The sequence below is a fragment of the Crocuta crocuta genome, unplaced genomic scaffold, assembly GCF_008692635.1.
Source record: "Crocuta crocuta isolate KB4526 unplaced genomic scaffold, BGI_CrCroc_1.0 scaffold118, whole genome shotgun sequence".
Classification (NCBI taxonomy): Eukaryota; Metazoa; Chordata; class Mammalia; order Carnivora; family Hyaenidae; genus Crocuta; species Crocuta crocuta.
The window spans coordinates 14,440,266-14,463,769 of record NW_027551558.1 but is presented as its reverse complement, the minus strand read 5'-3'; the positions used below and the strand labels follow the sequence as shown (position 1 = coordinate 14,463,769).

The window sequence follows — 23,504 nt, the reverse complement described above, 5'->3', positions numbered from 1 at the left end:
TCTGCCCCTCCCCTGCTCATGCTCTCTCTCAAAAATAAACATTTAAAAAAAAAAAAAAGAGGAATGATGATGTTGGTGATAACATGAACCCTACAGGATTGTTTGGAGGACTGAACAAACCAGGGGGCACAGGCGGAGCACCACAGCCGTGGTATATGGTCCTAAGAGGTGCTGGCTGTATATGATTACCTTGCAAAATGCTCTTCAATGATAAATCTACTATTTTTATTTAATTACTACAATTTTGATAATGAAGGGACCATGAACTCCATACTTTCAGAATGAAAATTATATTGGAGATGATCTAATTTAATAGTCACATTTTATTTTTTTAAATCTATCATATTTTTTCAAGTTTATTTATTTTGAAGGAGAGAAAGAACGTGAGCAGGGGAGGGTCAGAGAGAGAGGGAGAGAGGAAATCCCAAGCAGGCTCTACACTGTCAGCAAAGAGCCTGATGCGAGCCTTGATCTTACCAAATGGGAGATCATGACTAGAGGCTGAAACCAAGAGTTGGACGCTTAACCAACTGAGCCACCCAGGTGCCCCTGATATTCACATTTTAAAGGAAAAAATTCTTTTGGAACTTTTGCACTCGAGATTACTCACATTGAAGACAGAGTAGTACTCAAAAAATGTTAGAAACAAACTTCTTCTACCTGCTTTCCTAAAAAAACTGGTAAAAGATAAAAGAGATCATTTTTCCCTTCAAGTTTTCGGGTATACTTTTCCTGGCTTTTTAAAACTCTACACTGTTTAATCACACACTCCCCCTTTAGACTTTGACCTCTGTGCAAAGAGGCATCATATCTGTCCTTAGCACAATGTCTGGCACATTTAAGGCTCAAAGGATATTTGTCAAATTTATGAACAAACGAATGTAAGATAAAGAGAAATCAGGTTATTTATCTCAGTAGTTGCCAGCAGGGGGCACTCTCGGGCTTTGGTAATTGTTACTCTCCAACTTTCTTCAAACTGGGAAGGCAAATCACAAACCACCTAGGTCTACTAAGTATATGGTCCATCTTGAACTAAAATATTTCACATCTGAAAGTGAATTGTTGAAGGGGGAATGAATGGCAGGAGGATGACACAAGTGGGGAGAGAGCAACCAATGTACTGATGACAGCATGAAAACAAGCAAACTTTATCTAAAAACTGGTGACATGAGAAGACACAGATATATTTATTAATTGCCCCCCACCACCACTCCCACTCCCCTGTCTAATTCTAGCCAGTGTTCCCATCTGTCCTCTCCACTCCATCCCCATCCCCACCCCCTCCCAGCCTGTGCTCAGGAGTTTCCTCTGTTGTCATTCACACTTTAGTGTGAATAAGCTATCTAAGCTACCTGCCCAAGGCCAACCTTTGCTGTGAAATCAAAGACTTGCCCTCTTTGTTAAAGGAATATTAAGCATTAGCATGCTGGTAAAAGGCCAGTAGTGCTTCTCTCCTCCCTTGAAATCACAGGGAAGTGACAAGGAAAGATCAATCCCGATCTCAAAAATCCACAGGAGGATGGATGTGGGGGGGAGGGATGGGCATGGAGGAGGACACTTGTGGGGATGAGCACTGGGTGTTATGTGGAAACTAATTTGACAATAAACTATTTGTAAAAAAAAAAAAAAAATCCACAGGAGGAAAAGCATAGACTAGTTCATATAGTCTTTCAGTTTCCATTTTTAAAATATTTTTTCTAATAGTACTGGTTGTTCAAAAACTTGCTTAGAAAGGGTAATGTTTTAAAGACTTTTTAAAAGATCCTGTTCTTTAAACATCCAACTGATTTAAAAATTGTAAAGAGAAATAGACATGCATTCAAATAATCTGCCACTCTGCATGGCCAGTGAGGCAGCAGCATTTGTATCAACTGAGCAGTGTGGAAAGCCGTTCAAAGGGCCTCAGTCTACATTTTATTTTATTTTTTTTTAATGTTTTATTTATTTCTAGGAGAGAGAGAGAGACAGCATGAGCAGGGGAGGGTCAGAGAGAGAGGGAATCACAGACTCTGAAACAGGCTCCAGGCTCTGAGCTGGCAGTCAGCACAAAGCCCGACGCGGGGCTCAAACCGTGAGATCATGACCCAAGCGAAAGTCGGACGCTTAACCGACTAAGCCACCCAGGCGCCCCCTCAGCCTACATTTTAAAAGGTGATTCATAGGGTGCCTGGGTGGCTCAGTCAGTTAAGTGTCTAATTCTTGATTTCGGCTCACAGTCATGAGGTTGAGCCCAGAATTGGGTCTGAGCTTGGAGCCTGCTTGGGATTCTCCCTCTCCCCCTGCCTCTGGCTCGTTCTCTCTCTCTCAACATAAGTAAACTTTCTTTTTTTTAAATAATTCAAATTAAAAGTGATTCACATGCACACAAAAGTTTAAGAAACACGGTCTCAGGATAAAGATTTCCTTTCTGCTCCAACCCTACTCTTTCTACGCTTCTCCTCCACAGGCAAATTGCCAGACACCCTCTCACTCTGTATTACCTTCCCCACCCACATGGGGAAGCCACATGACAGACCCCAGGATCCCAGGTGTCCTGCCCCAGCCCACCCTCTCCTTGCCCCTCTAGAATGCACCTGACACAGCCCCCTGCCTTTTGTCTACACACCCTCATGGCCCACAGATCTGATCTGAACAAAGCGTCTTTGATCCCAAAGGATTTGTTATATGAATTATCACCATATAATTGACTGGAATGCTTGTCAAACACTGTTCTGTGCGGGCCTGGTGCTATGACCGTCTTCTAGAAGAATTCCTGAAGGCCAGCCTCTCTGGGAATATCCGCTCTTGTAATTGTTCTTAGTGAGCTCGGCTGCTAGTAAATACGAGTGGGAAGCAAGAACAACTCCAGACCCAGGGACGCAGAGCCGGGAGGAAGGACTGTGTCTAAGGCCCAGGACAGGTGTCACAGCAAGCTACCAGGTCAGTGGTTAACCCTGGCAGCGGCGAGAGCCTTTTACAAGCACCAATATGTGAGCCTCACCCCCCACGGAGCCTGACTGGTCAGGATGGGACCTAAATCCGGGTCTGTTTTTAAAGCTCTAATGGTTCTAAGGACTCTAATACCCTGCCGGGGCTGAGAAACAGATTTTAAAAGGAGTAAAGAGAGGATCCCAAGCGATCTCAGCTAATGGCCCTATGGATCACCTATTCACCAAAGCCGGAGCCCTCAACCCCCTCCAGTCCCCCACGCCCACAGGTAATCTGTCCTTGTCATGGGGATACCTCCTCTGAACTTCCCCATCCGTCCGGCACTCCTGGGCGCTCCCACCGCACTGGCCTTGTTTATCAGGCCTCCCTATGTCTATAGTCTGCTCCTGAATCTCTCCTCTGCATGTACGCCTGACTTCCTAAAACAAGGATGATTCTGTCATAGTAGTGCCTGACAACGCTCCGGGAGTCCTGTTGACAGACAAGCCCATACTTTAAGGCACGGCTCACAGCGTCCTTCCTGCCTCAGTCCTAAAAGGTAACTCAGATCTCCCACCTACATGGCTGCTTCTCCTGTTTCTATCCCTGATAGAATCCTAGCGATTCTTCCACACCAAGTTTAAGCCAAGTGTCCCTTGCAGTTTATCACTCCTTTCTCTGGAATCCCTGCGTTTGTGCATGCCTAGCACACAGCACACTTCCACAGAGTGCATTTGCATACTTGCTTTCAGGTCAGTATCCCCTGCTAGGCTGCTACGTTTCTGGAAGCAGCAAGGATGTCTGCATCTGCGTCTCGCAAGCACCCAGCACAGAGCCCATACCTCCAGGAAGTTTGTGGAATGAATGAGTGAGTCCTTTTCTCAATAAATTCTTGGTGATTGAATCAATTAACAACCACTAGCTCTGGGAAAACAGAGGTTATAAAACAGGATCACTTTCACAAGAACATTTACATGTTGTTCTCCTTCCAAAAAAATGATACCTATGGGTTCTCACTTTGAAAAAGAAGCATGGTTGCCCTGATTGTGTCTAGCAGACTGCCTGCTCTGAGGCAGAGCAGCTGAAATGGGCTCTTTGTGAGCCTGTCCCCATGTCCCTCTGACCCCACCTCCGAGCCGCTTGTGCTCCTCTCTGAGGCATAATCAGGAGTCAGGGTATCACCTAGACATCAGGAGACATGTAGAGGTTGAGGAGATTACAGTAGGTATCCAAGCCTGCCTTCCTCTCTTTGCCTTTAGCAAAATAAAAAGCAGTAATATTATGATTTCTACAACCCCTCTCACCCAAAAGTAGCACAGATGACTTTGAGAATACATCATTTGGAACTTTGTACTCAAAACTTGTTTCCCTGGGATGAAGATAACCTGAGAATGGTTTTAACTTGCTTCTCTAGCAAAGTATTAAAAGGCAGGAACCATCACCTCTGTGAATTGTGTCACTGAAGATATTTCCATCACACAGGATTTGACCAGGAGGCACATGAGAAGCCATCCATTGCGGCCAAGCTGCCCCATCACCACCTCAGCCAGCCTTGAGCCTGAGCTATCCTTGAGGTTCCTTGGAACTAGAACCCTAACTAATGGAAGTCATGAGAACAAGTGGAATTTGGCATCAACCGAGAAGTGGGGGGCGGTGTCAGGGAGGACTGCGCAGGGGCTTCCCTTCTGCACTAGGGCCTGGGGCTCCTCAGCCACCTGGCTGTGTCTCTCGCCTACCCGGCCCTGTCCCTTGCCCAAGCTACAATCAGAAGACCGATGTTAAGCCAGCAAACTGCGAATCAGACAAGGTGGTCCTGCACTCCCCAAGGGCATGATCCATGCTACCCCTCAAGTCCATCATAGTCTGGGGCTTGCTCTTCCTTCTCCAGAACACTGCAAGGCCTACAGAGCAGTGTCCCTCAACCCTGACACATGCTGGGCTCACCTGGGGAGCTCTAGAAGCACTGGGGTGCTTAGGCCCCTCCCCCAGGCATTCTGATTTAACTGGCATGGAGTAGAGCCTGAACATGAAGATTATTTAAAAGCTCTCAGGCTTTCAAATACAGCCAAGTTTGAGAAACACTGCTATAGGCCCACCCTGAATAAAAATGCTTCCTCTGAAGTCCACAACCTGAAGGGTCCTAAAATGAAGTTAATTTTCCTGAAGGACTAGACCAGCTGTGAACTATTTAGAAGCAGGGATCAGACCTTATTTATCTTTAGCCCCAGCACCCAATGTGGCACTTGGTTTCCCTGACATGCTCAATAAAAGTTTAACTGAATGAGTGAAAACATCAACTCAGATCCCCCAAAGAGTCTCCAAAACCCAATGTTCTGCTAGAAATAACTGACCTAAAACAGGGAGCAGCCTTAATTTCAAAATTTGCTTTTTTGCTCTATTATCTATGTAACTAAGTTACTATTCTGAAATAAATGTGGTGCTAAGACTGTCTTTTTAAAGTTCTGAAATTCTAGATTCATTGTTCTCTTTGCAAAAAAAAAAAATTAAAAATTAACTGAATATTTAATGCTTGGGCTGCTGTCTACGTAATTCTGAAACAACGAGCCAATATGGTCAAATTCATTCAGCTAATTAAATCAATTTGGGTAAAAATGAAAGGCAACCTTATTTTGAAGAGGAAGGAACAAAACCTAAGGAGAACATGGTACTGGCTGAGAAAACTACAAAAAAAAAAAAAATTCAGGGATATTTACAGATGAGAGATCTTTAAAGGTTAATTAGGGAATCTTAGCTCTGTGAGCAATATTTTTAATACGTGAGGTTGGTGGTTGATGTCACAAAGTCCAACTAGAAATCTTCCCTCAGTGCCACCATTCACAACAAAATCTTAGCTTAGGATTTTTTTTTTTTTATGGTATTAAGGAAAAAAAAATTTAAGTTCAACTGATCTGGTAGAAATAGGTACAGAGGACAAAGTAAATTAGCTGTTTCACTAAATGTTCCACCTCCTACCAGGCGCCATAAGCATGGGCTCCATGGACTGAAATTATCATTGGTCTCAACCTGGCTTCAACCCAAGGAGACGAGTGAAAACATTTAAGCTATTTCATGTGAAAAATCAACTTGGAGTGCTGCATATTTACTTGAATTTTTATCAGGAAGCCGGTCTATCTTCCATACAACGGCCCGGTAGGCACTCTCATATTTTGCTGACCCCACAGTGACCTGTATAACAGGTTCAGATTCAGGTTCATGTAAACTCCCTAGACATGCCCGGCGGTTCATTTTGGCTTTCAGGGACTTCTGCCTCTGAAGGTTCATGGTCCAGAGGGCCTTGATCCACTGTGATGGGACAGGAAAGTGTATCATTATGTTGTCACAGGACCTCAAGGAAGCGGCAGAGGAAGGTCTCTGAGCCAATGGGGCCATGTTGACAAAGGCCTGAAGCTCCACATACGCCCCCTGGACAACCACTACAGACTTCAGGGAAAAGGGAAGATCGTCCCCGTTATACAAAGCCTTAAAACGCATCAGTTCAAACCGACAGGCATCCAGTGGTACAAACTTAATGGTTCTTGATTGCTCGAATTCTTGCGCTTTCACACACTTATGAAAATGATGGTCAAGAATATCAATCCCCTTCTTTTCTGGCTCTTTTTCAAAATAGCGGTCATTTTGCTTCTGCAGCTCAAGGTCATTCAAGGTTAAAAAGCATTCTGTGTTCCCATTTACAAAGCAGAGGCAATAGACTTGAGTTATGACAGCACTTTCAACCAATTTTCCTTCTTCTTTAGTGATTTTGCCCCAAAAGTTGTCCACAATTTCCAGGGAAATTTCCTGTTCCTCATAGTTCTTTCTGGGTTTTGAAACAGCTGGCAGCTTTGTCAGTTCTTCCTCCACAGTAGTCAGGAAGTCAAGGAAATCGTGGTACTCTGTGGACCCTAACTTCAGCATCTGTTCCACGTCTGGTTCATGAACTACTTCTGTCTTCGAATGGTATTTCCTTTTTTCCGTGTAAGATACATGTTCAATCTTCACAGTATGGATTTTTCCTGACACACTAAAGTTCTCCACTTTCGGTTCAGAAAGCCTGCAATGTGGATCGAGCTGTAACTCCTTAAATGGCTTTTCTAACCCCTTCTCATAATACATTTGCAAAATTCCTCCAGGTAGGACTTTTAGAAAGATTGGTCCCCACTGACGGGAAGACATCATGTTCTTCTTCTCAGGAATTCTCAACATGAAAGACCATCCGGGTTTCGGCTGACTCCTGAAGAGCGTGTGGGGGACAAAGGCAGAAGCAGTGTCTTCTGCATACACAGACTGCATGGACAAATTTCCATAGGAGTCTTGGTTCTCAGCTGATTGAAGATGTTCAAGCTTCTCACAGATATAGCTGAGCGAACACTGATTTAAGCTTTTTTGATCGATAGGCATCTCTTTGTCTCTTGATGGGTACATCTTCCTGCTTCCTGGAGGGTCAAAGGTGAACTGGGAAGTACTGCCTTCATCTTTCCAAAATGGGCTTGAAAAAGCACAGTCCTCCCGAAAATACTGGAACTGGGGAGTGTCACTTTGAAACCCTAGGCTTTCAGCCTGGGGAGGGCTAACTTCTTCTACTTTGGGACCTGGACGTGTACATGAGTGGTCACTGGGTAAGGAAGCATGGGATAAACAGGCAGGTTTGGTAGGCAGTAAGGAAGGGCCTGCTCCTGGTATTGTAAGTGCACTGTTTGAGGATGATTCCGGGATAGGATAAAGCATATGAGTCCCTGCTTTGGGGATGCCAGGAATACCTGGGAAGTCCTTGGTAGGTGTTGAAAGAGGAGAGTTACTTGGAGGTCCTGGACTAAAGTAAAAGTCTATGATGGGAGAGGAGAGGGGGGTACTGCTGGTGGAGGAAGATCCACTGGGAAATTCCTTAGCACCAGAAAGGTTCAGCTTAAGTCCATTTGGCCTACAAATGCCTTGATTCTCCAGAGGTAAATTCTTTGACTTTTGAGAAGACTGAAAAGCAGGGTCATCATCAAATGTGACCCAGTTGCCTGGGTTTGTGGAACACATCTTTGGAACCAGATTGTGGTCTTGTCAATGAATCAGATTTGGTGTCTGTTAAAGGAGAAAGAGACAATAAGAATATTAAATGAGGATGAGGAGAAAGTTCAAGTTACTTTAGTTCTGAGAAACAGGTAATTTAAAAGCAACCAAGGGGGCGTCTGGCTAGCTGAGTCAGTAGAGCATGACACCCTTGATCTTGGGATCATGAGTTCAACCCCCCACTCTGGGCATAAAGATTGCTTAAAAAAAATAAAAATAAGATTAAAATGTCACAAATAAAAGTTTAAAAATAAAAATTAAAGCAATTAGATTTACAGATTGACTGAGTTAATAGATGCTTAAGATCTGTAATACTTCTGATGGTTAAATGGATTAAAAAAGAAAGCAAGATCTAACCATATGCTGTGTACTAGAGACTCATTTGAGATTTAAGGACACTTCAGCTGAAAGAAAAGGATGTAAAAAGATACTCTATGCAAACAGAAACAAAATGAGAGCAAGCAGGAGTGGCCATACTAACACAGGACAAAATAGACTTTACATCAAAACTGTCACACGAGACAAAGAAGGACATTATATAATGATAAAAGGGTCAGTTCACCAGGAAGATATAACAGTTACAAGTATATATAAAGCCAACATCAGAACATCCAAATATATGAAACAAACATTAAAAACCTGAAGACAGTAATAGCAACACAATAATATCAGAGTTTCAATCTTCCATTTTCAATAATGGATAGAATATCCACAAAGAAACAGTGGGCTAAAACAACACAACAGATCAAGTGGACATTCCGTACAACAGCAGCAGAATACATGTTCCTAGAGCACCTGGGTGGCTCAGTCCGTTGAGCTTCTTACTTCAGCTCAGGTCATGATCTCACAGTTTGTGAGTTCCAGCCTCGCGCTGACAGCTCAGAGCCTGGAGCCTGTTTTGGATTCTGTGTCTCCCTCTCTGGCCCTCCACTGCTTACACCTGTCTCTGTCTCTCAAAAATAAATAAACGTTTAAAAAAAAAAAAAAAAGGAATACATGTTCTTCATAAGCATACACAGAACATCCTCCAGGACAGAGCACATGTTATGTCACTAAACAAGTCTTAACAAACTTAAGAAGATTAAAATCACAGATAGTATTCTGTCTGACCACACCATAATGAAACTAGAAATCAACAGAAGAAGGAAAACTGGAAAATTCACAAATGTAGAAAGTGAACAACACACTCTTGAATAACTAATAGACTGAAGAAAAAATCAAAAGGGATTATCAGAAAATATTTTGAGGTAAGCAAAGTGAAAACACAAGAAACCAAAACTTACAGGTGTAGCAAAAGTGGTAGAAAGAGTAGAGTTTATAGTGGTAAATACCTACATTAAAAATGAAGATCTCAAAAAAAACAACATAACATTATAGTTAAAGGAGCTAGAAAAACAAACTAAGCCCAAAGTTAAAAGAAGGGAAGAAAGAATAAACGTTAGGGCAAAAATAAATGGAATAGAGAATATAAAATAGAATAAAAGGAAAACTAAGAGTTGGTTTTTTTTTAAATCAACAAAATTGACAAACTTTTAGTTAGATGGAGAGAAAAAAAGAGAAAATCCTCAAAACCAGAAACGAAAGATGTGACATTAAACTTATGTCACAGAGGGGCATGCCTGGGTGGCTCAGTTGGTTAAGCCTCCGATTTCAGCTCAGGTCATGATCTCATAGTTTGGGGGTTTGGGGCCCCACGTCGGGCTCCGTGCTGACAGCTCAGAGCCTATATCCTGCTTTGGATTCTGTGTCTCCCTCTCTCTCTGCCCCTCCCCAGTTCACGCTCTGTCTCTCTCTCTCTCTCTCTCTCAAAAATAAATAAATATTTAAAAAAAGTTTTAAACTTGTGTCACAGAAATAAATGATTATTTTATTATTGGACCACTATGAACAATTATATGCCAACAATGTGGATAACCTAGAAGAAATGGACAAATACCTAGAAACATATACCTATCATCTCTGAATCAAAAGAAATAAGAAATCTGACAGTTAGTAAGGAGATTGAATCGGAAGTCAAAATCTCCCAAAGAGGAAAAGCTGAGGCCCACATGGCTTCACTGGAGAATCTACCACACATTTAAGGAAGAATTAACACCAATCCTTCTCAAACTCTTCCTTCCAAAACAGTAAAGAGGAGGGAACACTTCCACACTCATTCCATGAGGCCAGCATTACTCTGACACCAAAGCCAAAGACACTACAAGAAAAGAAGACTACAGGCCAATATCCTTCATGAATGAAAAAATCCTCAACAAAATACTAGCAAATCAACTGCAAGAGGAGATTAAAAGGATCATACACTATTACCAAGTGGGATTTATCCCTCTGATGCAAGGACAGTTCCAACATATGAAAATCAACAAAGTGATACATCACATCAACAGAACAAAGGAAAAATATCACATGATCATCTCAATAAATTTAAAAAAAAAAAGGACCTGACAAAATCCAACACCTTTTCATCATCAGAAACCACTCAACAAACTGAGAATAGAAGGAAATTACTTCAACGTAGTAATAAAGGCCATCTATGAAAAGCCCAAAGTAACTAACTTCATACTCAATGGTGAAAAACTGAAAGCTTTTCCTCTAAAATCAGGAACAAGGCAAGGATGTTCACTCTTGCCACTGCTACTCAACACAGTACTGGAAGTCCTAACAAGAGCAATTAGGCAAGAAAAAGAAATAAAAGGCATACAAATCAAAAAGGAAGAAATTACATTTTGTCTTTTTACAGATGATATGATCTTATATGTAGAAAACCCTAAAATTTCTACACACACACACACACACACACACACACACGCAATGTAGCAACTAATAAACAAATTAAACAAAGTTGCAGTATACAAAATCAACAAACAAAAATCAGTTGCATTTCTATACACATACAATTAACAATCCAAAAAGGAAATTAAAAACAATCCCATGTACAATAGCATCAAAAGGAATAAAATACTGAGAAATAAGCTTAACAAAAAGGACAAAAGACTTTTTTTTAAGTTTATTTATTTATTTTGAGAGAGAGAGCACATGTGCACGCAAAAGTGGGGAAGGGGAGGTGGGGGAGGAGGGAGAGAATCCCAAACAGGCTCCATGCCCAATGTGGGGCTTGAACTCATGAACCACAAGATCATGACCTACGCCAAAATCTAGAGTCAGACTGAACCATGCGAGTGCACCTGCTTTTTTTTTTTTTTTTAGGGGCAAGACTTTTACACTGAAAACTACAAAGTACATTTGCTGAAAGAAATTAAAGACACAAATAAAAAGATATCTCACATTCACAGATGGGAAGACTTAATATTGTTAAAATGTCCATACTACCCAAAGCAACCTACAGATTCAATGCAATCCCTATCAAAATGACATTTTTTGCAGAAATAGAAAAAACAATCATAAAACTCATGGAATCTCAAAGGTCTCTGAATAGTCAAAACAATCTTGAGAAAAATAAAGGTGGAAGCCTCACACACTTTAACTCTGAAACATATTACAAAGCTATGGTACTCAAAACAGTACAGTACTGGCATAAAGGCAGAAATATAGACCAATGGAGCTGAAATAAAGCCCAGAAATAAACCCCCAGCCATGGTCAAATGATCCTCAACAAAGGTGCCAAGATTATACCATGAGGAAAGGATAGTCTCTTCACAAATTGTGTGGGGAAAACTGAATATCCACATGTTAAAAAAAAAAAATGACATTGGATCCTTACATCATACACAGAAAACAATTATAAGTGGATTAAAGACTTAACCATAGGACCTGAAATTATAAAACTCTTATTAAAAAAAGAAAAGCAAGACGAAAAGCTTGATGACATTGGTCTTGGCAATGATTTCTTGGACAGGATACCAAAAGTACAAGCAACAAAAGCAAAAATTGACAAGTGGGATTACATTAAACTAAAAAGCTTCTGTACAGAAAAGCAACCAATTGACAGAGTGACAAGCCATGGAATGGGAGAAAATATTTGCAAACCATATCTCTGATGAGGGGTTTAAATCCAAAATATATAAAGAACTCCTGCTGCTCAGTTACAAAAAAACCACCCAATTTAAAAATTGACAACAGACTTTAGTAGACATTTCTCCAAAGAAGACACACAAACGGGCATAGGTATATAATAAGATGCTCAACATCACTAATCAACAGGGAAATGCAAATAGAAACCACAATATCACCTTATACATGTTAGGATGGCCATTACCAAAAAGAACTCATAATAAAACCAAACAAAACCAAACAAAAAAACACAAAGTAACAAGTGTTGACAAGGATGTGGAGAAATTAGAATCCTTGCGTACTGTTGGTGAGAACTGAAAAAACAGTAGAGAGGCTCCTCAAAGTTTTTTAAGAAAAGAACTACCATATATATTGAGCCAGCAATCCCACTTAGGTAAATTTATCCAAGAAAATTGAAAACAGGATCTCCAAGAGATATCTGCATTCTCCTGTTCATTTCAGTATTATTCACAACAGCCAAGAGGTAGAAACAACCTAAATGTCCATCACCTGATGAAGGGGTGAAGAAACGTGGTATATGTACATACAATGAATATTATTCAGCCTTAAAAAGTAAGGAAATTCTGGCACATGATACAACATAAATGAACTTTAAGGACATTATGTTAAATGGAACAAGGAAGTCACAAAAAGACAAATACTCTACGATTCCACTTACATGAGGTATCTAAAGTAGTCAAATGCAAAAATAGAGGGAGCGGGAGGGAGTCAAATGCATAGAAGCAGTAAGGAGAATGGTGGGGCGGGGCGAGGAGAGGGGAAAGGGGGTGGCTGTCCAATGGGTATAAAGTTGTAGTTGTGCAAGATGAAAGAGTTCTAGAAATTTGTTATAAAACAGTGTGCATACAGTTAACAATACTGTACTACACACTTAAAATATGTTAAGAGGATAAACAAATTGTTAAAAATTTGTTATTTTTTTACCACTACTAAAAAAAACCCCTACAACGCTTTTTAATCAATTCAGAAAATATCTGAACGATGACTATGTAGTCAGCCCTTATTAGCGTTGTAGAAAATACAGAAGATAAAAACCCAATTTATAATGAGTTTATAACCTATCAACAGCCCCCCAAGTATGTGAGGTTTATAGGTCTGAAGTATTTTCAAATGATCTAATTTATCAAAACAACCCTGGGAGGTGTATATTATTTCCATATCATAGCTGAGATTACTTGGGTTTAGAGTCATTGCCTAAAGCTGTCCCACTGATAAGAGACAGAACTAGGATTGTTTTTATAACAGCTTTATTAAGATCCAATTCACACACTGAAATTTATCCTTCTTTTAAAAAATGACATTTCAGTAGTGTTTAGTATATTCAGAGTTGTGCAGCCATCACCAGTATTTCCAGAATGTTCTTATCATCCCCAAAATAAACTAGTACCTATTAGCAGTCACTCCCCACTCTCCTCACCCTTACCCCCAAGTCCTGACAACCACTGATCTATCTTTTTAATTTGCCTGGTCTGAACATTTTATATAAATAGAATTTACAACATAGGGCCATCTATGTCCGGTTTCTCTCATTTAGCATAATGTTTTCAAAGTTCATCCATGTTGTAGTTTGTATCAGTACTTCATTCTTTTTGGTGGCTGAATAATACTTCATTGTGAAGACAGTCCACATTTTGTTTATCCGTTCATCAGTTGATGGGCATTTGGTTTATTTCTTTTTTTTTGGCTATTATGAATAGTAGGTTTTTGTATAAGTTATATATAAGTTTTTGTGTGATCATTTTTCTCAGGTATATACCTAAGTTTGGAAAGAACCAGGGTTTGAGCACAGATCACTTTATCCTGATCTAATACAGCATAAACGATTGAGATCATTCTAACGACATCAGAGGCAATGAGCTGTATAGGCCACAGCACTGACCTGGGGGTTGGGTACCCTGAATGCTGGGTGCTGCTCTGTCACTCACCAGCTATGGGGCAAAGCCTCTCTGGACATTCAGTGATTAGAGCAGAATCATCTCTGAGGTAGGTCCTTTCCCACTCTAAAAGAATTCTATGGTGGTTAACATCCAACTGAAATTTTTTCATAAGCAGAAATTGTGTGACCGCTGGGAGTTTTGACCAAACTTCCAAACTGACAGAGAGTAAAATTCCATGAGATGTTCTGATAGGAAAACTCAAAACCTGCTGGAACACAGCCCATGAGAAAGGCGTATTTTTCTCCCTCCAGCCAGCCTTCTCGCTTCCCCTTGTGGATAATGAGGGTTCAACCAGTGCAATCATTCAAGCCTGGAAAAGAGCCAACACAGAGAGAGCAAGCCTGGGGCTCCACCGGGGACAGGGCACGCTCTGTGTTGTCATTTGCTAAATCCGCACATTCCTGAGGGCACAAAAACACACAGTAGAGCAGTCGTCCAGGCCAGCTGGCTCTCTCTGGAGGGCATTTCACTGCCACTGCCCTTGGCCCGGAGCTCCACAAAGCACTTTCCCTTCGAAGCAGGCAGAGCGAGTTTCAATGCGACACCGCCAGGAGGCATAGAGGCAGGAAATCAGCAGCAATGTTTCTTGACCCATCCCATCCCACCCTCTTTAGAGTGAGAGATGGTGTAAATATTTATGTTCGTTGGGTTTATTGACCAAGAGAAAAAAATCAGTCTCCTTTAGAAAGAATCCTATTCTGATCTATAGCAAATGTTTTGCCTCATCCATTTTCTACCGCTAGCCTCAAAATTTCAAGCAGCGATACTGGTTTCTTCAGACCTTTTGCTTATTATGAAAAAAAAAAAGTGATTTCCATAAACCAGAGAAAGAAATCAATTCCATGACCTTTTAAGTGACCCTTGAACTTTATTTTTTTTTATTNAAAGTCGGACGCTTAACCGACTAAGCCACCCAGGCGCCCCGTGACCCTTGAACTTTAAAGAGAACAGCTTGCAAAAAAAAAAAACAAAAAACACCTCATACCTTAAAATACAAAAATCTATGCAAAGTATACTCCTCCCCCCATGCAGAATTCTTCCATAGAAGGCACTCAGCAAATGTAACGTGAGTTTAATACAACCAAGGAGAATTCTGCATTGTGCTCAACAGGAGCCGAAACCTTTATCCCTGTTTAAAAGGCAGGACTTGGATGCTCCTGGAATGAGGGGCTAAGACTCTGGCTCCCCGTGGTCAAGGGCACATGTGTTTCCCACTGTTCTCTTCTTGCTCTTCTTCTGTATCCCTCTTGCTGCCTTTCCTTGTCAATCCTCTTCACACTCATTTCATTTCTTTCTAACCTCCTTTGCCCCTTGCTTGTCAATGACCTCATTTTTCTATTCTAGTCTCAAAGCCCCCACCGTCAGTTTTCCCAAAGTCAACAACTAGAATCAATTCCATCTAAGGCTTTCCTTCTCCTTCCTTCCCTAACTCCCCCCCCCNACCCCCCCCCCCCCCACCACCACCTGCAGCAGGGAAAGAGAGCCACATCCTCTCCAGAGCCTTGGTCTGCCCAAGGCACCCTGAGTCTCAGGAAGGGATGCAAAAGCCCAGAGAGGAGAGGTCATGAATATGTCCTGCATTATTCATCTGCAACTTCACCACCTCTCCTTCTGGAACCAAAAGTATTCAAGCAGCAACACCTATTTAACCTCAGGATTTTTCTGCATTGCAAATGAGGCCCGTTCTCTATATGCATCTGTCTCTCCTCCAGCACCCTAAATCCTACCATTTACAGAGCCCTGTCACAGACAACATCTCGTTTAAATTTATGACAACCCAGAGTAGACCACAGCATCGGGGGCACCTTCTCTAAAGTCCAGGTTCCGTTTAGCGCAGAACTGGGAACTCAGGACCCCTGGCTCTACATCCCCAGCTGCCTTCCTCTAAAATAAAGTCTCCTCTCGTTAGCTTCCATGGCTTTTTCCTCAGGTGTGGACTGCCTCCTACCCCACATGCCCTAATCCTTCCAGAGGCCTGTTTTCAGTCAATCTGGATTATCCTGCTAACTCCTGATAGATAGAACAAGGCACCAAGACTCAGAATGAGGCACAGATAGAAAAGAAAAATGTATTATGGTGGAAGCTTCTAGAAACCAATCTCTGAGGTTTGAAGCTTCTAGGGGAGTGTTTGCTTCTCCTTAAACTATTAGACATTCTTGGGGCACTTGGGTGGCTCAGTCAGTTGGGCATCTGACTTTGGCTCAGGTCATGATCTCACGGTTCATGGTTCAAGCCCCACATTGGGCTCTGTGCTGACAGCTCAGAGCCAGGAGCCTGCTTTGGATTCTCTGTCTCCCTCTCTCTCTGCCCCTACCCCACTCGTGCTCTCTCTCAAAAATAAATAAACATTAAAAATTTTTTAATAAAAAAACCGTTAGACATTCTTTTGCACTACCAAATACGTTGAATTCAAGAATAAATTAAAAGTAAGTGCACATATCAACTGACATGGGGAACTACAAGGAAATAGGTAGATTGTGGTTTTCAACCTTTTACTTCAACACATGTGACAGACGGCATTCAGAAGCCTAGCACATTCTCTTGGATGTACCCAGAGTTTAACAACCCCCAAAATATTGAGGGAATTCCTGAAAAAATTAATCATCCCACCTTTCTAAATGTTGGATCAGCAAAGGCAGGCTGCAGGCCACAGCAAACACAAGAAAGTCTGCACTTACACACAATCCCCAGGCTCCACCCGCTTCTGCCACTGAAGACATCATCCCGGAATTCTTATGAGAGTATTGTGGAGATTATGAATTTATTCTACAATGTTTTAAAAAGGAAGTCTTTCCAAATAACAGCACCTTAAATATTATTAGTAATACTGCAAATTACTTGCAATAAGCCTTATGAAAAAGCAGCACTGGTATGGAATAATTACCTCACCAAAAAGAATTGGGGCTAAGAATTATCAAGTTGTTGTACAAAAATTTCATGTATTTTTTGTGAGTTAGACTGAAGCTTTTTCAAGGAGGGACTAGGTCTCACTCATTAGGGCATCTTCCACATTGTCTACAAATGTCTGACATCACTAGGCAGTTCAATACGTTTTTGATCAAATAATTTTATTTATTTTTTTAACATTTATTTATTATTGAGAGACAGAGAGAGACAGAGCATGAGCAGGGGAGGGGCAGAGGGACGGGGAGATGCAGAATCTGAAACAAGTTCCAGGCTCTGAGCTGTCAGCACAGAGCCCGACGCGGGGCTCAAACTCACAAACTGCGAGATCATGACCTGAGCCGAAGTCGGATGCTTAACAGACTGAGCCACCCAGGCGCCCCACTGATCAAAGAATTTTAAATCGTCTTTCCAGTTTCCCATAAAGTAAATCTCTACACTGCCCTCCTCAGTTCAAAGAATCACTGCATTTCAGAGTCAGAGAGAAATGGGAGGTATTCTGCTCAATTAACACACCAAGGAACATTTATCAGGCACTTGCTATGTAGTCATGGTATGCTAAGGGCTGGGTGTGCATTTAATCCTCACAATCCCACTAGAAGAGGAAAATAAAGCTCAGAGAGGGTAAACTACTTGCCTAAAGTCACCCAGACAGAAAGAGGCAGGTCCCAAAGTCCATGCTCCACACCATCTACCACCCCAGAGGTCCCAAGAGATCCAATGACTTGCTGGTGTTGGTGTCCTTTTTGGGAATGGAAATTCCCATTTCCTAGCAATTGCCACCACTCTACCTTTCACTAAGGAGAGTTCCTGGAGGCAGGCACTCTCTAAACTGGAAAGATACTATTCTCACCTGGAAAGAGCCCATTTCTCCCCAAAGCCCACCACACATGTCTGCCACTTGGCCATCAGGCTGTGGGAAAGACAAACTCTGAGACAGTTTTCCCCATGATTGCTCAAGAACAACAGCTCAGTAGCAATTTGGGTCAATTCTGAGACTGGCTTTCATAACTCAGCCTGTCCCATTTCCTGTCTCTTCTCAACTGCAACCGGCCACCCCACCCTTAGCGATAAACAATTTTTCAGACCTGCTGCCCAACAGATACACTCGGGTGCCACCCGTCTTCTAGGACAAGGCCATCTTGGTATACGCTGAATTCCCCAAACTTCATGTAACTCCCTGCCCTGTCCTTCCACGCCATGCCACGCCATGCCGCCCCACCCCTACTCTGGAGGATCTATTCCTGCTGTTCTTCGTAGATTTCCTTTGTTTTTCTTCAGAAACCATTCAAATAAAGCGTAAATATGAAGTTCTACCTTTTCCTGCAGAGTATCAAAATCAGATTAGACGCATTCAGCTGTTGAATCAGCATCCCTGCTCATCTGCAACTGAAGACCAACACCCTTTCAGATGATCCCCAGGCTCTGGCTTCTCTGCAGCTGCCAGGCGCTGGGGGAGGATGGACATTGAAGAGGTGTCCAGCTCAGGAAAGCATCGCAGGCACCTAGCAGTAACCTCCCAAAATTAGCTCCACCCGACTGTCACTGTCAGGCTGACTCCTACTCAAGCCTCAGGAACACATCTGGACCCTCAGCAACGCCCCTGCCTTTGCAAAGGGCTGGATTTAGTCCTTTTATGCCTGTGCCTTTTTTGCTCCACAACAATGCTGCCTAATCTAGAGAAAGAATGTCTTCATGTCAGTATCTGTGTGGTTTCATTGGCTGTCCCCCAAGGAAGGAATCGTCTGACTCTCCCAGGGCTGGACTCCTCAACTGCAACACTGGAGCTAGGCTGGAGCTGCGTTTGCAAAGCCTCCCTGTGATTCTGCTTGGTTGGAGATTCTGCAGTCTCGTTACCCTCCTTGCTATTCGGGGACGTATGTCCCAGAAACAAAGCCAAAGACAAGGACAGCCTAGGGTGCAAAATGCATCCATGAAGGTTTGCTATGACAGCGCTTAACATATCATCCCTGTAGAAGCCTTCCCTTTAAAGGGGGAAACCAAACTTTTGAAACAGACACAAAAAACCCTGCGTGAAGGGAAAACGCTTGCAGAGCACACCCTCACCTTAGGTCGCCGAAGTGCCCACTGCATGTACTGCCTGTATTATTACCACAGATGTTCTGCAGCCCATCATATTTAATCACAAACATGTGTGGTATTTAGTTCAGCTATGTGACAGGAAATACCATTTGTAAAATACTAAACCACAGCAAAACCTATCCGTGCCTTCAAATATGATCTGTGCTGGTTCCAACGCCACTCCCTGCCCCCCTCTGGATTTAATCTCCACTTCTCCAGGACGGATCTGGGTTCTGGCGATTTTTTTAACCATGTTTTAATAATCTGCTCATTTCCTAAATTTAGAGAGTAGTATAAACAGATAGCAACCCAAACTGACTAGTCCCAAGAGATGGTCTTTATGTGAACAAAGAAAAGATTTGGGTCTGGGTGGGCCATTCTGATTTCAGAATGTTATTCTTACCATGACACTCTTTTTTATATGTATTTAGTTATTTTGAGATGGGGGAGGGGAGGGAGAGAGAGAAGGAGAGAGGGAAAGAGAGAGAGGGGGAGGGAGGGAGAGAAAGAGGGAGAGAGAGAGAGAGAGAGAGAGAGAGAGAGAGGGAGAAACCCAAGCAGGCTCCCCACTGTCAGCATAGAGCCTGATGTGGGGCTCAAACTCATGAACCATGAGATCATGACCTGAGTGGAAATCAAGAGTTGCATGCTTTACCAACTGAGCCACCCAGGCGCCCCTCACCTTGACACTTTTATGGAGTAGCTACACCATGTCCATATCACTGTCATAAATGCTATGGAATTTGCTAAGCAGATGTCTCTGAGCCTCATTTTCTTCATCTGTGAAATGGTGATGTTTGCCTCACATGTAAATTGCCACATAATGGGTACTCGGTATTTATAGTTTTCCTTTCTCCTTGTCTTTCTCCTTTCTGTTTTCCATGTCTCCCATCCTAGCCTTCCTTTCTCTAGTCAGGAAGAAAAGAGGGGCGCCTGGGTGGCTCAGTTGGTTAGGCGTCTGACTCTGGCTCAGGTCATGATCCCACGGTTCATGGGTTTGAGCCCCGTGTTGGGCTCTGTGCTGGCAGGTAACTGATAGCCTGGAGCCTACTTCAGATTCTGTATCTCCCACTCTCTCTGACCCTTCCCTGCTCACACTGTCTCTCTCTCTCTCTCTCTCTCAGAAAAGTAAAAAAAAAAAAAATTTTTTTTAAAGAAAGGAAAAAGTCCAGACTCTGCAGTTTGCTTTGGCATCAGGTCAACTTGTTACAAATCCTTTTCTAGAACTGGGTGTCCATTCTGTCTGGCACATGGCCATGCCTGTATCCTGCTCTCCAGATGCAATCTGTTCCTATCTCAGTCCCTTATGCCTGAATGCCTACTCAGGGGTTCTCCTGGAAGGCGGCATCTCTCAAAGCAGAAAGAAGTTAGCAGCCTTGGGGAAGAGCCCATGGTCAGATGTGTTTGGGAAATCCTGGTTAAGCAAGGGTTTACATGTCTCTTCACGGCATTCCTTCCCAGAGCCTATAGAATGCTAACCTTCTTATGGGCTCCAGGATGGGGTAACAGGAAGCCATGCTCAAAGATCCACCTAGATGATTTGCCTCGGAACATTCTGGAACGTGCTCTTTTTTTTTTCAAGGTTTATTTACTTTTGAGAGAGAGAGAGAGCAAACNGGCAAATAGAGAGGGAGACAGAGGATCCAAAGTGGGCTCTGTGCTGACAGCAGAGAGCCCTACACGGGGCTTCAACCCATGAATTGTGAGATAATGACCTCAGCCGAAGTCAGATGCTTAACCAACTGAGCCAGCCAGGCTCACAGAACATGCTCTTCTAAGATAAAGTGCCTGGGGCTAGGAAACACACAGTCCACCTTTCATTCTAGATCCTCTGGCCTTTCATTCTGTTGCCACCACAGTCCTGGCTCTGACCATGCAGACTGGCCACAGGCCCAGACAGCTTCTCTAGTTTAGCAGAGTCTCAGCATCACTCTCAGAACAAGCAGCAGCCACAGGTTCTTCCCCCGGGACACCGGCAGTTCTCACAGGACAAACCTGATTTGCTTATCCAGACAAGATACCAAAGAGCTTCCAGATTGGCCATGACTGAAGTGAACTCTTGCCTTTGACCTCAGCGAGCATATTAGAGTTTTGTTCCCTAGGTCATCCCCTGGCACTGCGGGTGGCATCTGGCAGCTCCCTTCGCTGACAGCACTAAAACCTCCCACCTCAGGTCCCGGTCTCTTCTGGCCAAGGCTGGGAAGCCACCAGGGCCTGAGACCCTCCCATGGGAATCAGGCTCTGGAATGCTGCATGCTGCCTAGGGAATACTACACCTGGGGCCATGGAGCCTCAGCCTGTCTCTTCCCAACCCCACAAAGCCCCAGCCCATGGTCATCTTCTCTTCACGAGCTTCTAGGACCCTCCTCAGTCTCCCACTACAGAGGGTCCGGCAGGGAAGACTGTGGGGCTATGGGCTAGGGTCACCCTCTCATCTGCCACCTTAGTGAGTGGCGCTGAACTCTTGGGCTATTCTCTTAGGGAAGAGTGAGCACCCAGCACATTCCACAGCCAAGTCCTGTCCAAAGTGTGAAGGAAGGAAACGACCTCAATCAGAGCCTTTTTGGTGATGGACACAGTGCTGGGACTCATGGTCTCAACCAGACATCTGCCTTGCCTAAAGGTCTGTTCTCTGTCCCAGGGACCTGCAGGTGGCAAATGGGGACCTCTTGAGCAACTGTTAAAAGGAGCTCCTTGTGCATGGGCTCCTGCCCTCTAGTCACAGCAAAGGCTCAACCCACAAAGGCAAAAGAGCATGGAGGTCTAGCAGACAAGCTCTCACATCCAAGTCACCTGGCCTTTCATCTCGCTTCCTCTGGTTGTTATCCCTGACACATGTTGCTTAACATTCTCAGGGTCCTCATCTATAAACTGAAAACGAATCACACCTACGCCCTAAGCTCCAAATAAGTTAATGCTGAATTAATAAGTAAAATGCTATATCATAGGCACTCAAAAATAGTAGCACAATGCTTACAAGCCAGGAGTTCTTGAGTCGCCACTGACCATTACTAGCAGCGCCAGCCCAAGAAGCAGGCTGAGCCAGGCCTTCAGGCGACACCGGTGAGGGTCCAGGGGTTCCTATCTTGCCCTGAACTGGTTCTCCCATTCTCTGGCAAGAGAAAACCAAGGTGCAAGCCTGACATGTGCTGAACTGAGCTGTGAAATAAAAAGTATAACTTAAGTAAGTCGGCACAGCACCTGGACATGGTGAAAGTAATCATGAAAAAGACTGATCAAAAGTGACGCAGTCCCTTTCTACATGTGGCCAACAACTGTAAGGTGAAACCCTGGGACCACACTCCTCACCTACACCAGAGACTCAGCATGGCTCTGTCCCAGCGGTCCTCCACTGACGTGATTTAACTCCCCAGGGGACACTTGGCAGTGTTTGGAGACAAATTTAGTTGACATAGCCAGGGGCAGGGGGTACTACTGGCATTGAGTGGGGGGAGGCAGGAATGCTGCTTAATATCCTACCATGCACACCGAAAATGTACCTGGCCCAAAATGTCAATAGCACCGGGGCGCCTGGGTGGCTCATTCGGTTAAGCGTCCAACTCTTGATCTCAGCTCAGGTCATGATCTCACAGTTTGTGAGTTTGAGCACCACATCAGGCTCTGTGTTAATGGTGTGGAGCCTGCTTGGGATTCTGTCTCTCCTTCTCTCTGCTACTCCCCCGCTTGTGCACTGTCTCTCTCTCTCTCAAAAAAAAAAAAAAAAATTAAAAAAGTCAGTAGCACCAAGGTTGAGAGCCCCTGCTCCTTGTCGAAAAGGCCAGCTAGCTGAGTATGCCAAGCAGGATGCCTGCCCTTCTGCATCTGTCTACTTTGTAGAAAATGAATTGGAAGCTTAAGTTGGGCTATGTGCCTGAGGTAGCACAACCAGAAAAAGGTGCTGTCAGAATCGAACGCTGTCTGGGCCCCAAATCTCACGCCCTTTCCACTACACCACACTGATTACCAGGGTAGGAGTCACAACAAGAGAGGGCAGGTAAAGGAGTATTCCTGCCAGGACTTGGACACCAAAGTGATCTAGAAAACACAGGCAAAGGGGGAATCTGGCACTTAGAGCCATAGGAGAGGCAGGAAGATGGGCAGGTCTGAGGTATATCCAAGTGCAAATATCTCGCAAGGCACTAGAAACACAAGGCAGTGCTTGGAGAGAAAACCAGAGGCTACACATGTAGAGCTGGGGCTCTTCCTAGGCTAGCTGAGAGCGGAATCCAGGAGAAAACAGGGGAGGCCACATGGCATCCAAAGCTGAGGACTGGTCACTTTACAGGTGGAGGAAAAGAAAAGGGAGAAAGGAAGACACACCCAAGAGGTCAAGGTAAAACCCGGAGGTTCAAGGACCCCCAAGGCAGGAAAGAATGTCCTCATGAAGCCTTGCAGACCAGCAAAGGGCAGGAACAATAGAGAGGCATCTGGGTTTAGGGACAGGGTCCGTAGGGATGGGGTGGGAGCAATTTCACCAGTGGGTGGGGGTGAGGCCAGGCTGCCAGTCAGGAAGCAAAGGGAACATCGATGCTGGGGCTGCAGTCCATGTCTCGGCCACCTCAATCTTCCAGCCCCCAGCTCCTGGTT

The 23,504-nt window shown here is 43.6% G+C and overlaps 1 protein-coding gene across 1 annotated transcript in view; it reads right to left on the bottom strand.

Annotated features, from left to right (window-relative positions):
- STON1 (stonin 1) overlaps positions 1–23,504 on the bottom strand; it is a 44,818-nt gene that overhangs the window by 7,065 nt on the left and 14,249 nt on the right. Inside the window, exon 2 of the mRNA XM_077749271.1 lies at positions 6,012–7,977. Coding sequence (XP_077605397.1) covers positions 6,012–7,932 — 1,921 coding nt within the window. The 5' untranslated portion in view covers positions 7,933–7,977. The remainder of the gene's footprint in view (positions 1–6,011; positions 7,978–23,504) is intronic.